Genomic DNA, 22,808 nt, shown 5'->3' with positions numbered 1-22,808 from the left:
CACTATGTCCTGTCTTGGCTGTATTATAACATATATTCTCTAAATTTATTGTCCATGTCTGTTTGTCATTTGTGCCTATTTTTTTTTTTTAATATTACTGGGTACAGCTGAAAGAGTAAGCATTCCAATACTCTTGTTGTAATAAAAAATATTGAATCTTGAAAATACTTGAATTACACATGTGCGATATGATATAGAAAAGGGTGCTCAGTTGACATTTGACCTATATGCAGTTACAGTGCATGACAAACATTTGTCACCGCTTATATTACCTTAGAAAAAGGAACCTGAACATTAAGGTAGTGTAGAACTCTGATCTGTTACCATTACAACACAATGGAATACTGCTACACACTATATGGACTTGCACACAAATGCAGATATTGTTCCCTTATGGCTGGCATCACTAATCATCAATGGGTCTTCCACAATAACAATAAATGTAACATACCTTGCATTTGGATTTAAACTTCCAGGAAATTGAATAAAATAATACTTTTTTTGAATGTGATTTGTGTTTACAATCCACTTGCTTGTTCAGCTTACATTTTGAGATCTTGTAGGCTATATTCAGAAAACGTTAATGTCTATGTGAACTTTTTTAGTACTCCTAGTTAATAGTCAATGTTTAAACTGTTTTTCCTTATTGAACAAGTGGTAAATGTGACAGAAGGTTAGGGTTTTAAAATAGTCCTTTAACTTTTTCAACTTACCAAAGACACTTAAACCTTTTAACAGCACTAAAATAAAATACATTTAGAATTCCTGTCTTCCCCCTTAGATGTACAGTAGTAGCACCTCGGGCACCATGGGCAAGCTAGCTACAAGTGCTGAGTTACAAATGCAATGTAGATCATTATGAATGTAACATACCATTTTGATTTTAACAATGGGAACCCTCTGGGAAGTTCACTAGGCATGAAAGTCAGGTCACCACTCTTGTAGCCTGTTATCCATATTGGCTAAAGCTCTGAGAAAAAAATTAGCTCTCTCTTTGCAAAACTATCTGAACTATGTGTGGTAGTTCACACTAAACCAAAACCATTTTTTTTTTGCCTAAAATCATGTCAGATATTTCAAACAGGACTTCTATGGGTCTCTATAACACTATCAACTAGCAAGCAAAATCTCCATGTTCTCCTGGATCGGAGCCTAGCTTGCGACACAGATTCAGTAGAAAAATAAGTGGAGAAATAACAGATAAAGAACCAAATTAGAGAGTTGTGTAATAATCAGTGTGCTATCTTCACACTTCTGCCATGGCCATACAAACACTAATTTTGATCCTTTTAAGTATTTAAGCAATGTGCTGAGAGCTCAAAAAAGCTCCATTCCTCTTTTAGCCAAAGTGCTGTCAGAGATTAAGTCTCTATAATCAATTCAGCAAAGGTGATCTCATTAAATTCTAAGACCATGTTCTGAATGTGCCCTCTAACCTTTCATTATTCACATTCTGTCACAGAAAAAATCATTCAGATGGTGTTGTCATGGAAGCTTTGCTCCAGCAGCTATGACTGATACAGAGCGCTCCCATGAGCGCACACCCTTTACTGCTTAAGAGCTGACAACACAACACTAGAAAACACAAATCCATTGTTTGCATGTTTTAAAGAGAAGTTTATGAACTCACCACCACATGAATAGGAACAGAAAAAATGATGTTTTCTGAACAGGTGAGGCAACACAAGCAAAACAAAAGCTACAGGAGTAAATCTAAAGACTTTATTTGCACATATATAGTCACGGTCAGAAAGGTGCCGATATGAAGTTCATTCATTCCTCAGTGGCGGGGGGAGGGCCTGCCACTCGAAGGCTGTGGCAGTCGGTACTTGGCCATCTCCACATCGTAGTCAGTGAAGGTGTAGGGGGTGTACTGATGGTGCTGTGTATTCTTGTAGGTGGTGTTATCAAACTCTGGTTCTCCAGGAGTGGGAGTCATAGTTTCTGAAAGAAGAAAAGAAAAAGACCTTAAAATTCAAGAAATACCCAAGCACCAAAGGCACATTAAAAATACAATTTGAGCAAAGTGCTAGTTGAAACAGAATCAAGCTATTTACAGAACAAACAAAATAAAACCTGAAATATAAAAAGATAGGAATGTCAATTAAATCTCACCTTCACTTATGTTGGAAGAAACAGGAGTTACATTTTCTAATAAGACCAGCTAATTTTTAAAGAAATAAAAAAATATTTTAAAAATATACAAAACTAGTAATGTGCTAAAGGTCTAACAACAGAGAAGAGCATTGTAATATATACTGCCCTGCTGAAAACTAATAGTTGGTCAATCACACCGCAATCCTGATTTACACAGTGACACAACACAGGATTGATTCAACTAGAAGTCAGGGGCATCTGGGAACATCTGAGATGGGATACCTCAACTAACAACAGCAGATATAACTCAAAAGAAGAGGTGGATAGCAGTTTAAGCCGATGAAACTACAAAGAGACAACAGTAATACATGCAAAAGGTAAGATTCACACCCTACACAAAAGCCTGTGAGTTCCTCATGAAGTACTGGTTCTTAACACCATACTCCTCCCGGCAGAAGTCAACACTTTGAAGTCTTAGCACAAAGAAAGGAAGAGCTCTGATCAAACAATGGAACCCATCTCAGCTCTGGCCCCCAACTGCTAAGCAGATAAAATGTCACAAAATAGAAAGTGTTGGAAGCAGCACAACAAAAGAAAGCCATCTGAGGTGCAGTAAAATAAAAGTTAGCTCCAAGTGTTTACTCTTGCTTTACTTATGTTCTATTGCCTGATGCTTGATCGTCTGAGGGTTCCAAAGTTAGTCAGTACCTGGACTGCAATTAGGAGTCGGAGGACTTGTCTTGTGTTTCTTAAAACAAATGAAAGTCAACACAGATGAGAGGTAAGGCAGCAAAGAGTGAGAAAGCTCTAAAACACTTTTCTGAATGAAACAAAACAAACTACAGTGGATATAAAAAGTCTACACACCCTTATTGAAATTTCAGGTTTTTGTGATATAAAGCCAGAAATCAAGATAAATCATGTCAGACATTTTCCATCTTTAACGTGGCCTTGCAACCAACAAAATTCAAGAGAAAAACAAATAGATATTTATTAGGAAAAATAATTGAAATTACAAAACCTACAACACTCTGGTTGCATAAGTGTGCACACCCTTTTATAATGGGGGCTTTAGCTGTGTTAACCAATCACATTCAAAATCATGTCCAAAAGTAAGTAGCATACACCTGCCATCAATGAAAGTGATTCTGATAAACCCCAAATAAAAATCAGCTGTTCCTGTAGGATTTTCTTGAAACGTTCGCGGTTACATCCTACTGGGGTAGCCATGGTCCGCAAAGACATTGGATGTACCATGCAGCACTGTGAAGACTATCATCAATAAGTGGAGAAAATGTGGCACCACGGGGACATTGCCAAGATCAGGACCACCCTCCAAAGTTGATGACAGGACAAGGAGAAAACTTATCAGGGAGGCTACCAAGAGGCCTACAGCAACATTGAAGGAGCTGCAGGAATTTCTGGCAGGTACGGGTCACTCCTTGCATGTGACAACAATCTCCCGTATTTTGCACGTCTGGGCTATGGGGTAAGGTGGCAAGATGGAAAACATTTCTCACAAAAAAGAACATCCAAACCTGTCTAAATTGTGCAAAAAAATACATTAAATCACCTTAAAACGTGGGAAAATGTCTTGTGGTCTGATGAGACAAAGGGTGAACTTTTTAAATTCTAAAAGATATGTTTGGTGTAAAGACAACACAGCCCATCATCCAAAGAACACCATACCTACTGTGAAGGATGGTGGTGGCAGGATCATGCTTTGGGGCTGCTTCTCTTCAGCTGGGACAGGGGATCTAGTCAAGATAGATGGGATAATGACTAGCTCCAATTATCAAGATATTTTGGCACAAAACCTGCTGGCCTCTGTCAGAAAGCTGAAGATGAAGAGGAATTTCACCTTCCAATATAACGACTCAAAGCACACATCCAAGTCAACCAAGGAATGGCTTTAGAAAAGGAAGGTCAAAGTCTTGGAATGGCCCATTCAGAGCACAGACCTCAGTCCCATAGGAAACCTGTGGAATGACCTAAAGATGTAATAAATGCAAAAGGTGCTATCACAAAGTATTAGTTGGGGGTGTGTGCACTTATGCAACCAGAGTGTTGTAGGTTTTTTAATTTCAATTATTTTTCCTAATAATTATCTATTTATTTTTAATTTTTAATTTTGTTGGATGAAAGGTCACATTAAAGATGGAAAAATATCTGACATGATTTATCTTGATTTCTGGCTTTACATCACAAAATGCAATTTCAATAAGGGTGTGTAAATCCACTGCACATTCTTCAGAATAAGGATCTACTACTAAAGCCAAGACAATTTAATTACAAGCAATCAAGCAGACGGAAATTAGAAGTGATGAAGGCAATTAAGTTATTTGTTAAATAATTCAAAACTAATAAAATGTACTAACAGGCAATCATATTGCCATATAGGCCTAAAGGACTTATTTACTGATGAAATGTGTGAAGCAAATTTAAATGCAACATGTTTGCAAGGACTGGGATATCTCTATATAAATATACTCTATATCCACTGTATATGGGTTAAATCCACGATAAATGTGGAAGATCTATTGCACTTACTGTAACAATCTAGCATTGTATTCTGGGGACATTAAATAATCAGATTATCCCTTTATAGCTCATTTGCTTGTTACCAGCAGGCATTAAACAGTTTAACTGTGGGTTTTGATTAGAAGACCTAATATTTTCAATCACGTTCTTGATTTGGGCAAAATACTCACCAGTTTCTCAGTTCCACAGGAAACATTTTAAATGTCAGTTTTTAGAATAGCCTAGTAACCTGCATTTTTATTTTTTAAATGAAATGCTAATAGATACTGTCCACTTCTTTGGAATATTGTAAAATAATAGTAAGTAAATATTTAAAAAATAAAGACAAAACAGAAACATATTCTGTAAACAAAAGACTGTACTCGGAATTGAATCATCTGGTAAATACATTTGCAATCCCACATGGACTGTAGGCTTCACAGGTTTAATGTGAAGTTGCTAAAGATAATTAATTATATAATCTTCTTTTACAACCTATATTTGTAGTTATTACTACATGCTTCTTGAGGTTGCACATATTAATTTTAGAGGCAGCAGAATTCAACAAAAGAAAAGAATTAAACAGTTCTGTTTGAGTACCCTGTTGCGCATCTTCAGCTCCTGCTAAAGCCATTGTTTCTGCTAATGATCCTTCTACAGCAGTGCTCTCAGTGACTGGGGCCAGATCTGCAAGGACTTCAATCGTATCTGCAGGCTTAGCTTCAGGACTGGCTTCTGTCCCAGAATCATGGGGAGACACAGGGATGTCAAAAACGATCTCACTCTGTGACAGCTTCTTCATTCCTTGTTCAGTAGTTGTGGAAAACTGTGGAATTGTGGGCACTAACCCCTGTTTCATATCTTTGGGGCCAGGCTGCTCTGGAAATCTGGGACCACATCTTCCCACAACAATTATCTTATCTGGTTCATCAGTGCTTTCCGCCATCAAGGAACTGCCTGTGTCTTCAGTCTGTCCCTGGTGACTTTCTCTATGGGAGAGGATGGAGACGTCACCAGCAGTCTGTGCAATATCTGTGTCTGCCAGAGTTTTCTTCTCCTCAGCCAGGGGTTCATCTAAAGTTGAATGAGGTGTGGGGCTCCCCTTTACAGCACCTCCAGCCAGCCATGTAGTCAAGGTTTCCTTTCCTTTTACACCAACATGAACTTCAATTCTGTCTTCCTCACCATCAGAATCTGAGTCAGAATCTGAGTCTGAGGTGGATGAGGAGGAAGTCTCCTCGATCTCTGCTTCACAACTAGCAGTCTTGGACCACACAGCAGATACAGCAGGATCAGGAGACACAGTCTGAATGCCATCAAGGACTGGCCAGGGGCCCCTCTTTGGGAACTTGATACATGTCCTGTGCTGTAAAAGCCGTGCTCTTTCTGAGGAGAAGTCTGCATCCACTGAGGCAGAGGGAGCACCTGCAAGCTCCACAGTGGCCTTGTGTGTTAGCTCAGTATTAACAGCCTCAGAGGAAACTGCTACCATATAATGTTTTCCTACTGCCTCCGGTGAGATAAAGATGGGAGGGAAGACCTTTGCAGGAAAGCCCACAGTGGTCCTGCTGGAAAGCAGTGCTGCCCTCTCCTCTGGTGAAACTACATCTGGGAAATGGCAAATAGGAACAGCATCAGACTCTCACACAAGGCATAGATGAAGCACTCACCACCAGCTCATATACTTGTGTAATTAGCAATAGATAGAGACTTGCACATCTAAGCAAAACCCAGTGGATTCCCTTAATTTGCAACTGTGGCATTTATGAAAAAAGCATAAGGAGACAAGCAGCGCTGTGGAGAAATTAGTTAATTCAAACATTAACAGAAATTTCATGACATCTTACATTACATAGACATTGGTGCGTATTAATCACACATTTTTGCCAGATGTTGTACTTTATGAATGTAAATCTCAGATACATTATTTTATGTCATTTTCATTTTGATTGCCCTCAAACTTTAGACCACAAGAGGTGTAATATTTCTTGTCATAAAGAGGAGCAATGTCTATCCTGACCAAATAAGGAGCAAGCTGCACTGCAAAAAAAAGCTCCTTTTGTCACTTATGAAAGTTTTGTCAGAGGTGTGTTTTTGCAATTGTGATGTAATGTGGTTGTTGATCACCAACATGAATAAATACAATGACATTTATGACAGTAAGTATTGTTACAGTTGCAGAGCTTTCTCAAAGCAGAAGCTGAAAATTCAATTAGGAACTGATACCCCTATTGGTTGTGGTACCTCAGACATCTAACTAGCCTTCCAAGGGTGTCTTTAGCTGCTGAAGAGGTGGTGGTATTTTATGATAACATACTCTTTGCTAATATCAATGGGCCAGAAATGAATTGCCTTTGGAGACAAGTGAAATTAAAATGCTGTGCATGTTACCATATCACCTGAATGCGATATGGTAGGACATTTAATTATTTCTTAGTCATTAGAAAGTGATCCCCAGATATGGTATGAATGAACAATCCCCTCGAGACATCAACGAACACAGAAAAGTTCTATTACCTCTTCTTAAGCAATAAAGGAAAAAAAATAAGTGTGCTAATTTGAAAATAAACTACTGTGTAGATGACTTGCCATTTAGGGATTTGAATGTTCAGTATAACACCACAGCTATACTGAAAATGCCATGGTTGTTTAATTTCTCAAGTTCAAGATGGGCTACCTATATTCTGCTTTCAGCAGCCGATTTTATTGATTTATTTTTTTTATTATAATTTTACTTAATGGGATTCTTATTTCAAATGTCACTCTTATAATGGGTGGTGACTTCAACCTGTCATTAACCATTTAATAGATAAATCCTTAGTTACTCTTAATTTTTAAACTTCTTCTGGTTCCACACTTAAATATATGGAAGAGCTTGGGTAATGTGATGTATGGCGACTTAACAACCCTCTAGGTTGAGTATATACCTTTTTTTAGCCATCCACAACATATATTCATGAACTGATTATTTTTTAGTTAAGGTAATTCATTTCTGGCTGTACGATCCATCCAATTAACCATTTCAGATCATGCTCCAATAAGCTTAATTTTTATATCAGGTCTTCCAGTTATAAATCACAAAGCTGGAGCTTAAACATTTCATTACTCATTCAATTTCATTTCATTCAATGATTTTTGTTTCTTTATCCAGAGAGAGTGGGAAATGTTTTTACCACTTTTTTTTTCTACTTTGGGAAACCGGCAACACAGTGTTAGGCAGTAAAATTAACTCATATGCTTCTTTTAATAAAGAAGACGTGCTTATAGATTTGTTTAACTTCTAGATATGGAAAACATACGTGTAAACTCTCCCTCAATGAACAACTATGTTTTGAGAACTAGACATAAAATTAATTCTAAATTAACTGAAGAAATTATTTTTTTTACTTCGAAGAACTTGCTTTATGCAGTTTGAAGGGGGAGAAAAACCAGGCCGAATGTTGCCCCAACTATTGAAGAGGAAAATGGAAAGAAATTTTATTTCCTCCATAACTAATGATGATGGCATCTCTATTACTAATCAAGATAAGATTAATTCAACTTTTTTTACTCTAATCTTTACAGTACTGATTTTGTGCTTAATGATGTAGACAAAAATCTAATTAAAACTATTAAACTCCCTAATCGTACAGCTGAAGAGTCAAAGAAACTAGATTCTCCTCTTTCACTGGATGAAATGCATAAAGCTTTGTTTAGCATGCCTAATGGAAAATCACCAAGTTTGGATGGTTTTCCAGCTGGATTCTACAAACTTTTCTGGCATCTTCTCTCACCTACTCTATTTAATAGATTGATGTCACCTCTACAAATAAGTTCCATGAAGACATGAATACAGCTCTGAGTTCTCTTACACTTAAAATTAAGATAAGAACCCATCCTTTGGCTCCAACTACCATCCGCTAAGCTTATTGAACATGGACCTTATTTTTTATAAAGAATTCTTAAAGTTCTGGCTAATAGATTGACCACTGAGACCCAGATTAATTCTGATCAAACTGGCTTCCTTAAAGGGAGACAAGCATTAGATTTAATACTAGGCATCTAATTAATCTGATCCATCATGCCAAACAATTGTCCTCCCCTACTGTGGTAGTCACGTTAGATGTGGAGAAGGCCTTTGACAGTCTATTGGCCTTTCTTTTTTAGACACGTGGAGCAAAGGGATTATGACCATGGCTTCATCTGCTGGATTCAGACCCTATATAATTCTCCTAAAGCCTCAGTTATTTTTAACAAATCGTACACAGTATGTCAGGGTCAACAAAACTCTTTCCGAGTCACGATCTATTAGCACAGGTGCCCCTCAGAGCTGTGTGAGCTCTCCAGTTCTGTTCACACTTTATACAAATGATTGTACAAGCAGTAGTCAAAGCAACTTCATTTTCAAATACTCAGCTGATACAGCTGTGCTTGGCTTAATGCATAGAGGTAGCAGCTCATCTGTACACATGTCAGAAATCCAAAGGTTTGTACAATGGTGTGACAACAATAGCCTAATTCTGAATGTTAAAAAAACAAAAGAAATAGTTTTTGAACCCAGAGCAGTTGGTGATCACTCACAGGCAGTAATTCACAACAAACTTATCACTCAGCTTGATTCATATATGTTCTTAGGTGTACAAATAGACAGTAACCTGTGGTGGACTACTCATGTTGAGAGTGTTTGCTCCAAAGTTCAGCAGCGCTTATATTTCCTGTGAAGACTAAGAATGTTTGGAGTTCGACAGGAAGTAATGTTACTCTTTTACAATGCTGTTATTGAGAGCAGTATCAGATATGGTATTACAGTGTGGTTTGGTTCATTTAAAATCGCAAATTACCAGACAGCTTTGAAGGTCATGGGAGTGAAACAGCATCCCTCCCTGCAGACAATCTTTGAAAAATCCATGATCAAAAAGGCAGGAAAAATTATATCAGATCCTTCCCACATCCCTAATTCTGAATACCAACTTCTTCCTTCTGGCAAACGTTTTAGGGTTCCCAAATGTAAGTCAAACAGATACAAACATTCCTATGCTCCACTATCCATTAAAGCTGTCAATGCAAATGTCAAGGATAAACACAATTTTGACTCTTACAACCCACTTGAGTGCAATATGTTTTGTGGTGTTATAAATGTTACATGTTGTTATGTGTTATAAATGTGCAATAGAGTGATGTGCAATCTTTTTCTTATTTTTTGTAACAGAATAATGTGCAATGTTTTTATTTTCTTTTGTTTGCATTCTTTTTGTTTGCATTCTATTTAAATGTACAGGAGTGCTGTGTGTCCATATAAAAATTCCCTCAGGGGACAATAAAAATCTTATCTTATTATTACTTATGACAAGATATTAAAAGATATGTAGTCCTTTTATACTCTGTTGTGGAACTAGACAAGGCTGTCTCTTTCCCCTCTATTATTTAATATCTTTACTGAAATATTAGCTTTAGATGGTATCACTGTTGGATCTACTGAACAGAAAATTAGTATATATGTGGAAGATGCACTTCTTGCAAAACCCTTAAATCTGTTTAAAATGTCCCAGCTTAACTTGGACCCGCTACTTCACTCTGTTACATTGCAATTACGGTCACACCCCGGTATAAGAACGTTCTGTATACGAATTTCCGCTAATCCGAACATGAGGAATTTGTACCTTGTAATTCGTTATAAAAACGAAATTTCGGTAATCCGAATTTTGAAACTTGAAAGTGAGCTATTCTGGCTGAGAAATTTCTGCGTACAACTGAATTCAGCGCCACCGAACAGCTGTTTGTTTCTGTGCGGGCGACAGGCACTTTGGTTAAGGACGCAGTGAGGCAGCAGTCCTTTGTCGAATGCTTGTGCTCTCATTTTCAAAGTGTTTGGTTTGTGTTTGTTTTGTAGTTGCTGTTCATTATGGGGTCTTAGGGAAGAGAAAAAGATTGCTTAGCGTAATAGTCAACAACAATATGCACATCGTTCTAGCTGATCGCTAGGATAGCGATCTATTACGAAAGAATGAAAAATGTAAATATGATATCATTATTTTACAGCTATAGTTGGCTTATTTAAGTACAATTGCGTGGTTCACTAAGCTTGCTATAACGGTCTGTATGGTATTATATGTTTAGAGTGGTTTTTGAGTGAACTTGTCTTAGGAACGGGGTGGAATAAGAAATAATGTAATTTTTATTTACGATCTCCCGCCTTCCGAACAGATTTTCAGGAACAAATTAGGTTAAAGATACTGAGGTATGAATGTACGCAGATGGAATGAATTGCCAGTCTCTGTAATGAGGCGTATCTTTGTTAGTCAAAAAATAAGATCAGATCACTTTATTGGCCATATACAACTTATTGTATTAGGAATTTGTCTTTTCGCATACCCCAACTTGCTCTCCATAAGAGAGACAGACAGGAAGAGAAGCTCGGTTTCAGAGCACAGGATCAGTCATTTATATGGCACCCCTGGAACAGCTGGGGTTAAGGGCCTTGCTCAGGTAACAGAGTATGATTCCTTCACTGGCCGCAGAATACGAACCAGCAACCTTCCAGCCACATGGGCAGATCCTTAGCCACCGCACAGCCCAATGGTGGTGGTTGAAAAATTGTTTTTCAATTGGACAGTGTACTAAACAAATTTTATTGGAAAAGCAAAACACTCCAATTATAACTATTTAAAAGAATGAAAAACAGGGTGTCTTATCAACTCCTAACTTTGTACTTTATGCAGACTCCTTTAACCTTCAGTTTTTACTCAAATGGTTTAACCAGAGTCAATTAGATATGAATTGATTGGAATTAGTGCAGGACTCTAGTAGCCCAGTGCTGTTACAACATCTCCCTTTGCTAGCAATTCAGCTAAAAATTGTTTTGTTTTAAAGATCCAAGCTTCATCAAATCTCCTTTTCAACTCCTATTTGGCATAATCCTGATTTCATAATCAAGAAGAAAACTATATATTTCTCAATTTGGAACTCCAAAAGCATTAAACAGCTTGGACAACTTTACAATAACAGCAATTCCATTTTCTAGATTAGCCCAATTATATTCTCTCCCCTAAAGCCAGTTATTTCAATATATGCAGTTATCTCAGGTTTTTAAAGACAACATTTCTTTGCTCCCATAATTACCTTATAGTTCAAAGCTAACAGATATATTGCTTATATATGCTTTCCAGGACACTGAAATGTATTTACCAAGTGTTCAGTGGGCTTCTGATATATCCATAGATTATTCATTGGAACTCTGGTTGTCAATAAGTCTTAATGTATTTAACTGTTAAAAATTCAACTCATTAAAGTTTTACATTACTGTTCCATCAGAGTTCCAATGAAATATCTAAGGATATGTCGCAGGATATAACTAGGCAGTAGTGCAGGACGAGGACCTAAATTGGCCCTAACACTTTATTTTTGTTGCTCTTGTATTTCCAGAAAAACGAATGCTTACATAGCATCATTAATGTGTGATCCCCAATTAAATAGTCTAATCTTGGATCATATTATGAATTTCTAATTTATTCTTTGGCTCCATTCAGTCCGCTTCAATATTGTAAATTAAAATGTACCATGCAAAATTCTAGCCACTACTGAACCCTTTATTTCCTTAACATGAAACAAGCTAAAATTCAGAAACAAAAATAATAATTTACATCACAGTATTTAAACTATATCAATGCATTGTATTCAATGCTATATCTTTTTGAACTTGTGGTACATTAAGCTATTGCTTAATTGAGTCATTTTATCCATTCATTATTAGAAATTACATACTCCTCGTAAGTAAAACTGGAATACTAAACTATCCTCTAAAAACACACTGAGGGACAAAAAAGGGACAGGCATCCAAAGTGACAAATTAAAAACAGTTCTTAACCTAGTTAACTGGCATGTCTGCGTGGGAGGTAGCTAAATCACCTGATGACTAAAAACAAAAACACTGACAGACCATACAAACTCCACACAGATCATACTCCAGTCTGGAACTGAACACAAGATCCAAGAGCTGTTAGGCAGCAGCCTTTCATATTTCATTCAAATACCCAGAGTATATAACTAAAAATGCAAGTGCAACAGAACTCTGGTAATAAGCAAGACATCTTACAGAGCTAGAGACTGAAATAATATTGAATTGTTTGCTTTAAGTTGTATTCCTGTTAAAATAATAGGGTTCTGTAGTAAATCAATTTTTAGATGACAATGCCAAGTTAATGATTGTCCCAAGTAATGGCAAAAACAGCTTTGATTACAAAATGAAAAAATGAATTACAGAGTTTATGTCTTCATTGCTGAAAACAACAGTTAACAACAGGATAGCATTAAAGAAAGACCATGTATCATATGTACTGACATATGCTTATTATTTCATAAAGCCAGTTTTTTTTGCTGTGCTCTAGAAGTTATTAATTACTGATGTCACCGTTTTAGTCTGTAGAGTAACACTTAAGGTGAGAAACTTTGTGCTTACTGTAAGAATTGAGACCTTTCACCTGGCAAAAGTACTTATTTTGTGTGCATTTTAAGCTCTACAGTCCAGCCACTGCAGGGCCAACAGGAAATTAGCTGAACTGAGTTCCCCTTAAAAGAGGTGACTCAGATTGTCTTTGTTGCAGAAACCGTACTGTTCTAAACTGAAGACTAATTAAAAGAATAATTAAGAATTCTAAATGAAAACAGTAAGTCCTTTGGTTGGAGTGGCTCACACATAGTACTGCAAACGTTTTTAGACTCAGTGTCTCTCTTTTCCACCACTAGAGGCCTCCACTGCTTTAACCAAACTTTACCAAACCTTTACCTAAAATGCATGAGCATATACTTTATCACTTGTTTTCACCTCCTTGCACTGCATCCGTTGATTTTAGAATAAAATCCACAATACTGCTGCTCACATTCAAAGGTTTTAACAGGAGTTACTCAGGAGTTCTCAACAGAACCAGTGAAAGTTAATCCACAGAAAAACTTAAAGCTCAGAGAAAACATAACTAATCAAAATGGAAGGTTAGAAGTGGCGTGTGTGCATGGAAAGGTAGTTACTTCAGCAATCAGCTAGATGAGGTGAACCACAGAACCGCAGATTTTGACATGGTTTATATGCTTTGCTGAGGAACCAGTGGTGTGAAGCTACCATCTGTGGAATTATGTTTGAACACCTCCAAATCAGAATCCCCCATAAATTAAATCCAGGTAATCTGCTCATTTTAAATACCTTTTTTGTTCTTATTGGAATAATCATTAAAATTAGTCAAATAAGATGACCGAAACCACTAAATTTACCTGTTAATTTTCTATATAACACAGAAAATGATAGCACACGTTTTCGAGTTACTTTTACTTTGCCTTCTTAGTTGACACAAGATGAAATCATATGTTTTAAGAAAAAGACACAAATAACAAACAAAATATATTATTTTAATTTTGTATTGCTTAAAAAAGTTAATATACTTACTCTTTTTTCCACCTTTCTTGGGCACTTCTGGTTTTGTGCAAAAAGCTGCAGATGGAGCTGTCCTTCTGAAGGCCCAAGTCTCCAGATGAAGACACTGCAGGAAGATAACAGAACAATGAGGATCATGTTTTTATGCCCTGACACAAGACCATAGTGTTCTGTACAAACTCAGTTTCAGGTCTTGGAGGCCTCTCTTTCACCTTCTCTCAGTAATGTGAAGAGATATGACCAGTATTATTGAACTGAGCTGCCCATTGACTTTGTGCACCAGTTGGACCTGAGGATTTTTAGTCATAACCTGTTCTGGCCTGTACAAATTACCTGTTGACCTGATGTCTAAAAATGATTATATATGATTATACTAAAAGCCTAGACAAACCATTATTTAAGGCATCTCAAAACGTTCTTAAAATGTTTAGAAAAGAATCATCATAAGCTGGTGAATTATATATAACATGGTAACATTTTAACTAGGGACTGCAAAAGAAATTTTATAAATTTAAAGTACGTGAGACTGAACTATATATTAGCAAACATTTATATGAGAACAATTAGATTTTATAAGAACCAATTTGTAATACTTTCCCATCAGGTTATTACCACTCTACTAATTTTGTGATAACCTGTTACAGGTTACAGGGACCCCATGAATGGTTTGCAACCCCTAATCTAATTCACTAATTCACTATTTGGTTAATTAGTAATTTACTCAAACGAAAATGCATCAAAAGAACATTTTTTACTGTAATTTTGCTTCAAACTATTCTCATCAAGATACACCTTCATTAACCAAACACAAATGTTAACAGAGAATCACATCAGCAGTGTTTTGCCTGTTTATGCATTCAGTCCTCCCAGAATATTTATGCTCCTTGTACTCTTTTTCATTCTTCAGTTGTACATGTCTTATGACTTTTCACTGAGAATAAGGGCAAATTACTGAAGAGGCCAGGATAACCATCTTAAATCTGGTTATTTTTCAGTATTTAGGTAATGCTTTTAACAAAACTATTGGTTACCATTTGTACACTTTTATACTGCTGACCATTTTACTGGAGAAGGTTAAGTGAATTACCATGCTCAGGGATACAGCAACTATGCCCCATCTTTGATTTTAAAATGACGTCGTTTACATAAAGATACGCTGAATACTGAAGCCTCAGTCATCTGTTTTGATCATGCAATATATACGGCTAATACGCAAACTATTATTTATTATTCCATTAAAAGGGTAGTGAAAATTACATTTAGACGGCTTCCTCTTTTGTACAAATATTGATCCGTTTCCCATATAGAATAAAATACGAAGCATTTTAACGACAAAGAAAACGTTAGCAAACGACTTCCATACTTACAGGTTCCGTAAACAATTATAGGGTCATGCTCAAACTTAGTTTTCCAAACATGTACACTGAAATGCAGCCATCCATATTAAGCTAGAATCTTATAGAAAATATTTAAAATTGTACAATAAAAATAAAAAGGAATAGGTTTATTGCAGTATTTATTAACAGTGCTTTTATTCCACTGACAAGGTAAAACACACTTTGTAATTAAGGAACAATAACAAAATTTTACAATAGTTAGAATGGAGAACATTAAAAGTATAAATACATTACCTTGACAGTCCTAGCTTGTCCTAACCGAAGAATGGAGGCCGCCATCTTTACGATGTTACGATTATTATTGTCCGCAAGAAACCACTGCAACTACAATAAGGGTACCGGGAAGTTCGTCGTGTGTTGTCCTGTGATTGCGAATCAAGACTGGACCAAACACGTTTATCTACTGTATGCCAATATCAAAGGGTAATACGGGATAATGAATTAAGTATTTATTTTTTATTAATTACTGTATTACTATAGTATTACACATACAGTCCTCAAGTTTACTTATAATGCATTAAAGTACGCGAAGAGGAAGCATACAATATCAGATCGTTACATAATCAACACAGGACAAATGCATAATGAAAGATTAGTAGATGAAGCACTGAAGGCTACAGTCCTATTCGTCACAATTAAAACGAACTTCCGGCTTAATGGAACTGCAAACTAACCCACAGCATCAAACCCAGTTAGAAGGCTACTTTCAGTTCGTTGCAATTGTGACCCATTAATGTTTAATAAATGTTATCGTTTTGCAGTACTGAAGCATACAGTCTTCTTTAAAACGTTTCGTCTTATTTTGAGAATGTAAAGGGTTTCACGCAGTGAGGACAACCGTTCTTCTGTAGATCTTTATACTTACAAATGTTTACTGATTACACTCCTTTCAAAACTATCTTGTACCAACCAACTACTAATCCTACTCTGGGTATTTCCAGTTCAGACATAAATCACGCAGCTTCCTAAAAAAATAACTTTTGGTACGGAACCGATTTACAAAAATACAATTCAGCGAATATTAAAAATAACAACTGTCAAACGCTCACACTAAATTACCCCTTCGGGAGAAAGATCAGATGGTGAAAGTGTTGTAGACGGAATTATTTTAATTATATGTCAGAAGTGTAAATGACAAACCAGAGAGTTCCAGTAAAACCTGAAATCGTACGAAGTGAACGTCGACCTATAGGTCTTGTTTGCAGGGAGCTGACTGCCCCGAGCAGTCACACCCCTCTCTCTGGCACAAATGTTTGTTGTGCGGAACAATTTCCTGCCACAAGTTCACCTGTTAAGGAAGTGCGTTGTGAGTGAATTAATCTATCACGAATAGTTTATACCAGTATGTATTATTCAAATATTTAAAGATTTTTCGAAAGTTATGCAAGAATGTGAAATGTTAACGGACGGCGTTATATTAATTTTTAATATTGTAGCGCGGCGGGTTCGGCGAGGATGAATAAACGGGAGTTCTGGTAATTTGTCTAAACGCACAAGCGCTTTATTTTTTTTCCTATAAAGAAACTTTATTTCTAAAAAATAGTTCACATTCCCTCAAACAGTACACACTCTAACAAATATCAAACTATCATCAAAAAAACTATTGTAGCGCATTTGCCCCGGGAAGCGGCCGAAGAGCGCCCGGCTGGGGTACGCGGTGAGGGGCAGGACAGGGGTGGAAGTGGTCAGGGCGGGGTTTTGGAAGGCCGCTGACCAGTGCAGCTGTCCCACAGTGAAACGGGCGTACAGTCTGGTGAGATCGCCCGTTTTCCATGTAAATAGTTCCCTGGTTCCGGACCCCTGGGTGTTACACTCTCACTCTCACTCGCTTTCGCTCTTTCTCAAAAGTCTCAGTTTATTACAAAATGTAAAAATCCAGCTACCCAGGTTCTAGGTTTGACAAAGGCTTTTTTTTCCAGAGCATGTTCACATTTTGTATGTTGTATTTTCCATAGCCACCCCAATCATTATTGCAAACTAATGGTCTACCTTCAAATTTATTACAGATGTGCAAATTTGCCAGAATGAATTGAAAGAGGTTTATAAATATGGTAAATAGCATCATTTTGCTTTTTTGTAGTCTTGTTTTAAAGCTAAGGCATGCAATGATGTTCTATTGGGTACAAATTGGAGACAAACATGAAATAGAATATGAACATTTGCATGTTTTTACAACCCACGCCTAATCATCTTTGTCCTTCGCCCCATGCTTTAAGATGCGTGTAAACTCCACATAGTTGAAGTTGCCCTTTTTGTCAATTGGTGCCTCTCTGGAGAGTTCGTCAACTTCCTCATCTGTGAATCTGTCGCCCATCGTGGTAAAAAGCTCTCTCAAGTAGTCTTCTTGGATAAAACCTGTCCCTTCTTCATCGAAGCAAGCAAACGCATTCCTAATGACATCTTCAGGGTCTGTGCCATTGAGTTTCTCCCCAAACATGGTGAGAAACATTGTGAAGTTTATTGGTCCAGGGGCCTCGTTCATCATAGCTTCCAGGTATTCATCTGTTGGGTTCTTTCCAAGCGATGCCAGCATGTCATGCAAGTCCTCTTTGTCAATGAAGCCATCCCTGTTCTGGTCAATCATGTTAAAAGCCTCCTTGAACTCCTGAATCTGTGACTGATCAAACATGGCGAAGACATTGGAAGTTGCGCACTGGGGGCGCTTCTTGGTAGTCTTTCCCTTAGCCCTTTTGCTCGACATTTTGGCTGTTTTTTCTTCAAAAACCTGAAACCTATGAGATGATAAAGACAGGCAATCTGCTGCCTTGCTGCTTTGCCACCGCCCTTCACTTCTCTCTCTCGCTCTCTCTTTGCGTCTTATTACCGGAGGTTTTTCCGGGACTTCGCCAGCCTCGCTGCCCCGCTGCACAGCCTCACGGAGAAGGGGCGGCGTTTTGTGTGGGAGGCAGCCTTCCAGGGGCTGTGGGAGGCACTGGTGGGGGCCCCCGTCCTGGCCTTCCTGGATCTGACGCTGCCGTATGTGCTGGATACGGAAGCCAGTGTTACTGGGTTGGGCGCCGTGCTAGCACAGGAGGGGCCAGACGGAGAGAGGGTTGTGGCGTACTTTAGCCGGGTGCTCAATAAGGCCGAGAGAAATTATTGCGTCACCCCGAGGGAGTTGCTGGCTGTAGTCGCAGGTGGTCCGTCACTTCAAGCCCCACTTCGGGACCCGGTTCAAACTGCGGACAGACCATGCGTCCATCACCTGGCTGCTCAATTTCAAAGAGGTTCAAATGGCGCGGTGGATTGAGGTCCTGCAGGAGTGCAACTTCACGGTCATGTACCATGCGGGGTCTCGCCACCGTAATGCAGACGCTCTCTCACGGAGGCCCTGCAAGGCAGCGGACAGCCGCTATTGCACCCGGATGAAGCAGCACGAGGAGGCCGCCTGTGGCGAGGGGGAAGCGAGCGCTGCGGCCACGTCCCTGAGCAGGCCGTTTGGTGTGGGCCTGGCAGACCTGGCGCAGCAGCAGGAGGCAGACCCTGACATCGGGCCGGTGCTCTGCTGGAGGGCAGCGGGGACCTGGCCCGCACGGGGGGAGTTCGCCCCTAACCCCGAGTCCGTGAAGGCACTTTGCGCACTGTGGTAGGCCTTGGAGGTGAGGGATGGGGTGTTGTGCTGGAGGTGGCGGGTGCCTTCCAGCGGCGAGGTAAGGTGGCAGTTTGTGGTGCCACAGTCGCTCCGCGGGGCGGTTCTCCAAGCGGCGCATGGCCAGCCGGGCGTGGGGCACTTCATTTCCGCGAAAACCCTGTGGCGACTCCAGGGCCACTTCTATTGGGGTCTCTGTTACCGGGACGTGGAGCGGTTCTGCCTGACGTGCACAGTTTGCGTGGCCCAGAATGGTCCGCCCAGGCGCTCAAGGGCGCCCCTCCAGCAACATCAGGTGGGGGCGCCCATGGAGCGGGTGGCGGTGGACATGCTGGGGCTGTTTCCACGCACCGAGGCGGGCAGGCGCTACGTCCTGGTGGCAGTGGACTACTTTACAAAGTGGCCCGAGGCGTACGCCCTCCCGGATCAGAGCGCGTCCACCGTAGCCGACGCCCTGCTGGAGGGGATGTTTGTCAGGCTGGGGGTGCCGGAAGAGCTCCACAGCGACCAGGGGCGGAATTTCGAGTCCCGGATGTTCGCGGGGGTGTGCCAGCACCAGCGTTTTAACTGGACGCTCTCCACTCAACTGGCCACCTTGGTTTCGCGGCACCAGCGGGACTGGGACCGCCACTTACCCCTCACCCTCTGGGCGTACCGGACCGCTGTCCAGGAGTCCACTGGGTGCACCCCGGCCTCGCTCATGCTGGGCTGGGAGCTGTGCACCCCGGTGGAATTGGCATTCGGTTCGCCGCCAGGAGGAGTGCTGGCACAGCCAGCCGGGTCGGATTATGAGTGGGACCTGCAGCAGTGGATGCTGCGAGTACACGACTTTGCCCGAAACCGCCTGACTCAGGCGGGGGAACGGCAGAGGCGCTACTACGATCTGCGCTGCAGGGGGACCCCTTTAAGACCGGGGGGATCTCATCTGGGTCTACAACCCACGGCGCCGCAAAGGCTTCAGCCCGAAGCTGGCGCCAACATGGGAGGGACCCGGGGAGGTCCTGGAGGTTGTGGGGGAGGTCTGCTACCGCAGAGGGCACAGAGGAGAAGCCAGGTCCAGATATCACCAGGCCGGGGGGGGACTGAGGTGGCGGACTGCCAGACTCCACCTCGACGCAGCGGGCGCACTCGCCGGGTGCCGCAGAGGCTGCAGGATTGTGTGCTGGACGTAAGCAGGCTATTCAACGTCAGCGGGATGCCAGACGTCTCAGGTGGGGGCAGTGTAGCGCGTTTGCCCTGGGCAGCGGCCGAAGAGCGCCCAGCTAGGGTATGTGGTGAGGGGCAGGACAGGGGTGGAAGTGGTCAGGGCGTGGTTTAGGAAGGCTGCTGACCAGTGCAGCTGTCCCACAGTGAAACGGGTGTACGGTCTGGGGAGATCGCCTGTTTTCCATGTAAATAGTTCCCTGGTTCCGCACCCCTGGGTGTTACTCTCTCTCTCTCTCTCTCTCTCTCTCTCTCTCTCTCTCTCTCTCTCTCTTTCTCTCTCTCTCTCGTGAGGGTTGGTTGGCACTCTTGGCAGGCTGGTGGTGTGTCTCTCTGGTTGTCTGGGCGAGGGAGAGCTGGCTGGCAGGTGGTGACGGAGAAGAAATAAAGCGCAGTTTTCAAACTACACAAGTCTGAGTCTCTCTGTTCATCCTTACCGAACCCGAAATCATTACACTATCATCAAATCAAAGCCATTTGGCGACGTTGCTCTTCATCCTCCTTCTGCAAGGACCAGCGTGGGTTTAGAACTCCAGTTGCCTCTTTGGTTTGGGCCCAGTGTTTGTCCACTGGAATGGGTGCCTCATCAGGATGGAGAACCACAGCCTGACAAAGTACTGGTACTTGTGGCTGTTAGGCTTCCACAGTGCACGACAGACGTTGCAGAAGAAGATGCAATTGAGTTTCAGGGGGAAATGTGACACGTCTCTCCCCCCTTCCTCGACTGGCTGACACATCCGGTTCCTCATGATGTACCCTTGCCTGCCACACCAGACAAACTTGAAGACCATCCCTTGCAGAAATCGTCTTGAGTCTGGCCAGCAGCAGGTACTCCACAGCCAGGTAAACCAAAGCCAAAAGGATGTCTGCTTTCAACACCATCACTTTGCTTGTGAGGGACAATGACCGCATTTTCCACAGACCCAGCTTCGCATTCACCTTGGCAATTCTCTCGGTCCAGTTGATGGTCTTATTTTCCTGGCTCTGGAGGGGCAATATCTTGAGGGGCTCCATGCAGAGTTCAAGACCTTCTGGCACCATCATCCTGTCCTTCCAGGATCTGAAGATCTTCAGTTTGCTCTTCCGGTGGTTGAGCTTCAACCCCGAGGCCCTGGAGTATTGCTCCATGACCTGCAGGGCTCTCTTCAGTTCCTTGTCCAAACTCAGGAACAGCTTTGTGTCATCTACATACTGGGAGATCTTCAGGGTTTCCCCTGCTCCTCCTGGTATTGCCAGGCCATCAATGACAGGGTCCTGTCTCACCGCCTCTGCTAACAGCTCACCATCATAGGCACAAGCGCTTTATTGTCAGATGTGCACCCAGCACAATAGCAGCAGCAAGAACAGGGCCTAACGCTGGCTATAGCACAAAAGGGTTATTCAGGGTACAGGTACATGAATATAGGGTGAATTATGGGTACAGGAATAAAGGGGTAAATACCAGGCATACTGTAACTATTCACACACTGATGGACAGTACTTACTATGTACATCGCACCTGATGGCCAGCTGCACTGGCCAGTGACCCTTAATCCTCGTGCTGGCTACTACTCTCATCCTGCCCTTCGCCACATACATAGCTTGAACTTGAACTTTATTGCCATATGTAACCGGTACATGTACCGGTACAATGGAATTCTTACGTACAGAAAGTCTCTTGATTGTTAAAAAAGTGAAAAACACAAATTGCAGACAGTGCATCTGTCACGCCCCACACTCTCCCTCACAAACGCCGTTCTATTCCTGTCACGCCCAACACTCTCCCTCGCAAATGCCGTCGCATTCCCAATCCCACTGTTTCACAATCTTATTTCTAATTGATTCCTAATTCCTAATCTTACTGACGTGAGAGGAAGGGTGGAGCTACCCAAGGTATGACCCATCTTATTTACCCATGATTGTGTCGCCAGGCATAACTCAAACTCCATCATTAAGTTTGCGGACGATACAACAGTCATCATGACAGTTAGTGAAGAGTTAGTGACAGTTGGTGAAGAGTCTGTGTACAGGGCGGAGGTTAAAACCCTGGCAGCTTGGTGCCAGGACAACAACCTCTTTCTGAACTTCAGTAAGACTAACGAGATGATTGTGGACTATAGGAAACACCAGGGAGGAGATCACACACCTCTTTACATCAATGGAACTTCAGTGGAGAGGGTCACCAGTTTTAAGTTCCTGGGAGTTAACATCACAGAGGACTTAACCTTGACGCACCATTCCAACTTGTGCTAAAAACAGCATGGCAGCGCCTTTCTTTCTCTGTAGGCTAAAGACATTTGGCATGCCATCACATATCAGGCCAACTTCTACAGGTGCACTATTGAGAGCATCCTGACCGGTTGCATCACTACCTGGTATGGGAACTGCTCTGCCTGGGCTGCAAAGTACTGCAGGGAGTGGTGAAGTCAGTGCAGCTCATTACTGGCTGTGAGCTCCCAAACATCCAGGATATCTACTCATCTAAATGACTTAAGAAGTCCAGGTCCATTCTCAAGGACCCCAGTCATCCCAGTCACAAACTGTTTTCTCTCCTACTGTCCGGTAAATGGTATCGAAGCATTCAGTCAAAGACTACAAAGACAGATTACAGAACAGCTTCTAC

General features: G+C 40.9%; 1 protein-coding gene, 1 long non-coding RNA gene and 1 pseudogene across 9 annotated transcripts; all 3 read right to left on the bottom strand.

Moving 5' to 3' along the window:
* Nucleotides 1-1,708: 1,708 nt before the first annotated feature.
* ndufv3 (NADH:ubiquinone oxidoreductase subunit V3) lies at nt 1,709-16,669 on the bottom strand. Of its 8 annotated transcripts, none has more exons than XM_088607089.1 (5): nt 16,464-16,668; nt 15,649-15,776; nt 14,030-14,123; nt 5,218-6,225; nt 1,709-1,944 (listed from the first exon to the last, which is right to left on the bottom strand). In XM_088607089.1, the coding sequence occupies exons 2-5, from the start codon at nt 15,691-15,693 to the stop codon at nt 1,781-1,783; spliced, it is 1,311 nt and encodes a 436-aa protein (XP_088463215.1). In that variant the 5' UTR covers nt 15,694-15,776; nt 16,464-16,668; the 3' UTR covers nt 1,709-1,780. The 8 variants fall into 8 exon arrangements, with proteins under 8 accessions (XP_088463215.1, XP_088463224.1, XP_088463208.1 ...); XM_088607098.1 differs by having other exon boundaries at nt 15,649-15,738; XM_088607082.1 differs by having other exon boundaries at nt 16,474-16,668.
* LOC148676361 (uncharacterized) lies at nt 7,319-14,018 on the bottom strand. The gene is made up of 2 exons (XR_015926520.1): nt 8,366-14,018; nt 7,319-8,303 (listed from the first exon to the last, which is right to left on the bottom strand). It is a non-coding gene; the product is annotated as an uncharacterized LOC148676361 (long non-coding RNA).
* An 809-nt stretch (nt 16,670-17,478) lies between the features above and the next one.
* Nucleotides 17,479-18,218, bottom strand: LOC148676359 (myosin regulatory light chain 2, smooth muscle minor isoform pseudogene; annotated as a pseudogene).
* Nucleotides 18,219-22,808: the final 4,590 nt, after the last annotated feature.

The sequence above is a fragment of the Lepisosteus platostomus genome, chromosome 2, assembly GCF_059453375.1.
Source record: "Lepisosteus platostomus isolate fLepPlt1 chromosome 2, fLepPlt1.hap1, whole genome shotgun sequence".
NCBI classification, from domain to species: domain Eukaryota; kingdom Metazoa; phylum Chordata; class Actinopteri; order Semionotiformes; family Lepisosteidae; genus Lepisosteus; species Lepisosteus platostomus.
Note: the sequence above shows the minus strand (reverse complement) of the source record. Positions and strands in the feature narration are given on the sequence as shown.

Excerpts from the sequence above, each read along its gene's own strand:
- ndufv3 (XM_088607089.1), bottom strand. The coding sequence starts at position 15,693 with ATGGCGGCCTCCATTCTTCGGTTAGGACAAGCTAGGACTGTCAAG. Across the intron at positions 14,124-15,648 it reads GACAAGCTAGGACTGTCAAG|TGTCTTCATCTGGAGACTTG; the intron begins GTAATGTATTTA and ends ATCTTCCTGCAG. Across the intron at positions 6,226-14,029 it reads CAAGAAAGGTGGAAAAAAGA|ATGTAGTTTCACCAGAGGAG; the intron begins GTAAGTATATTA and ends GCCATTTCCCAG.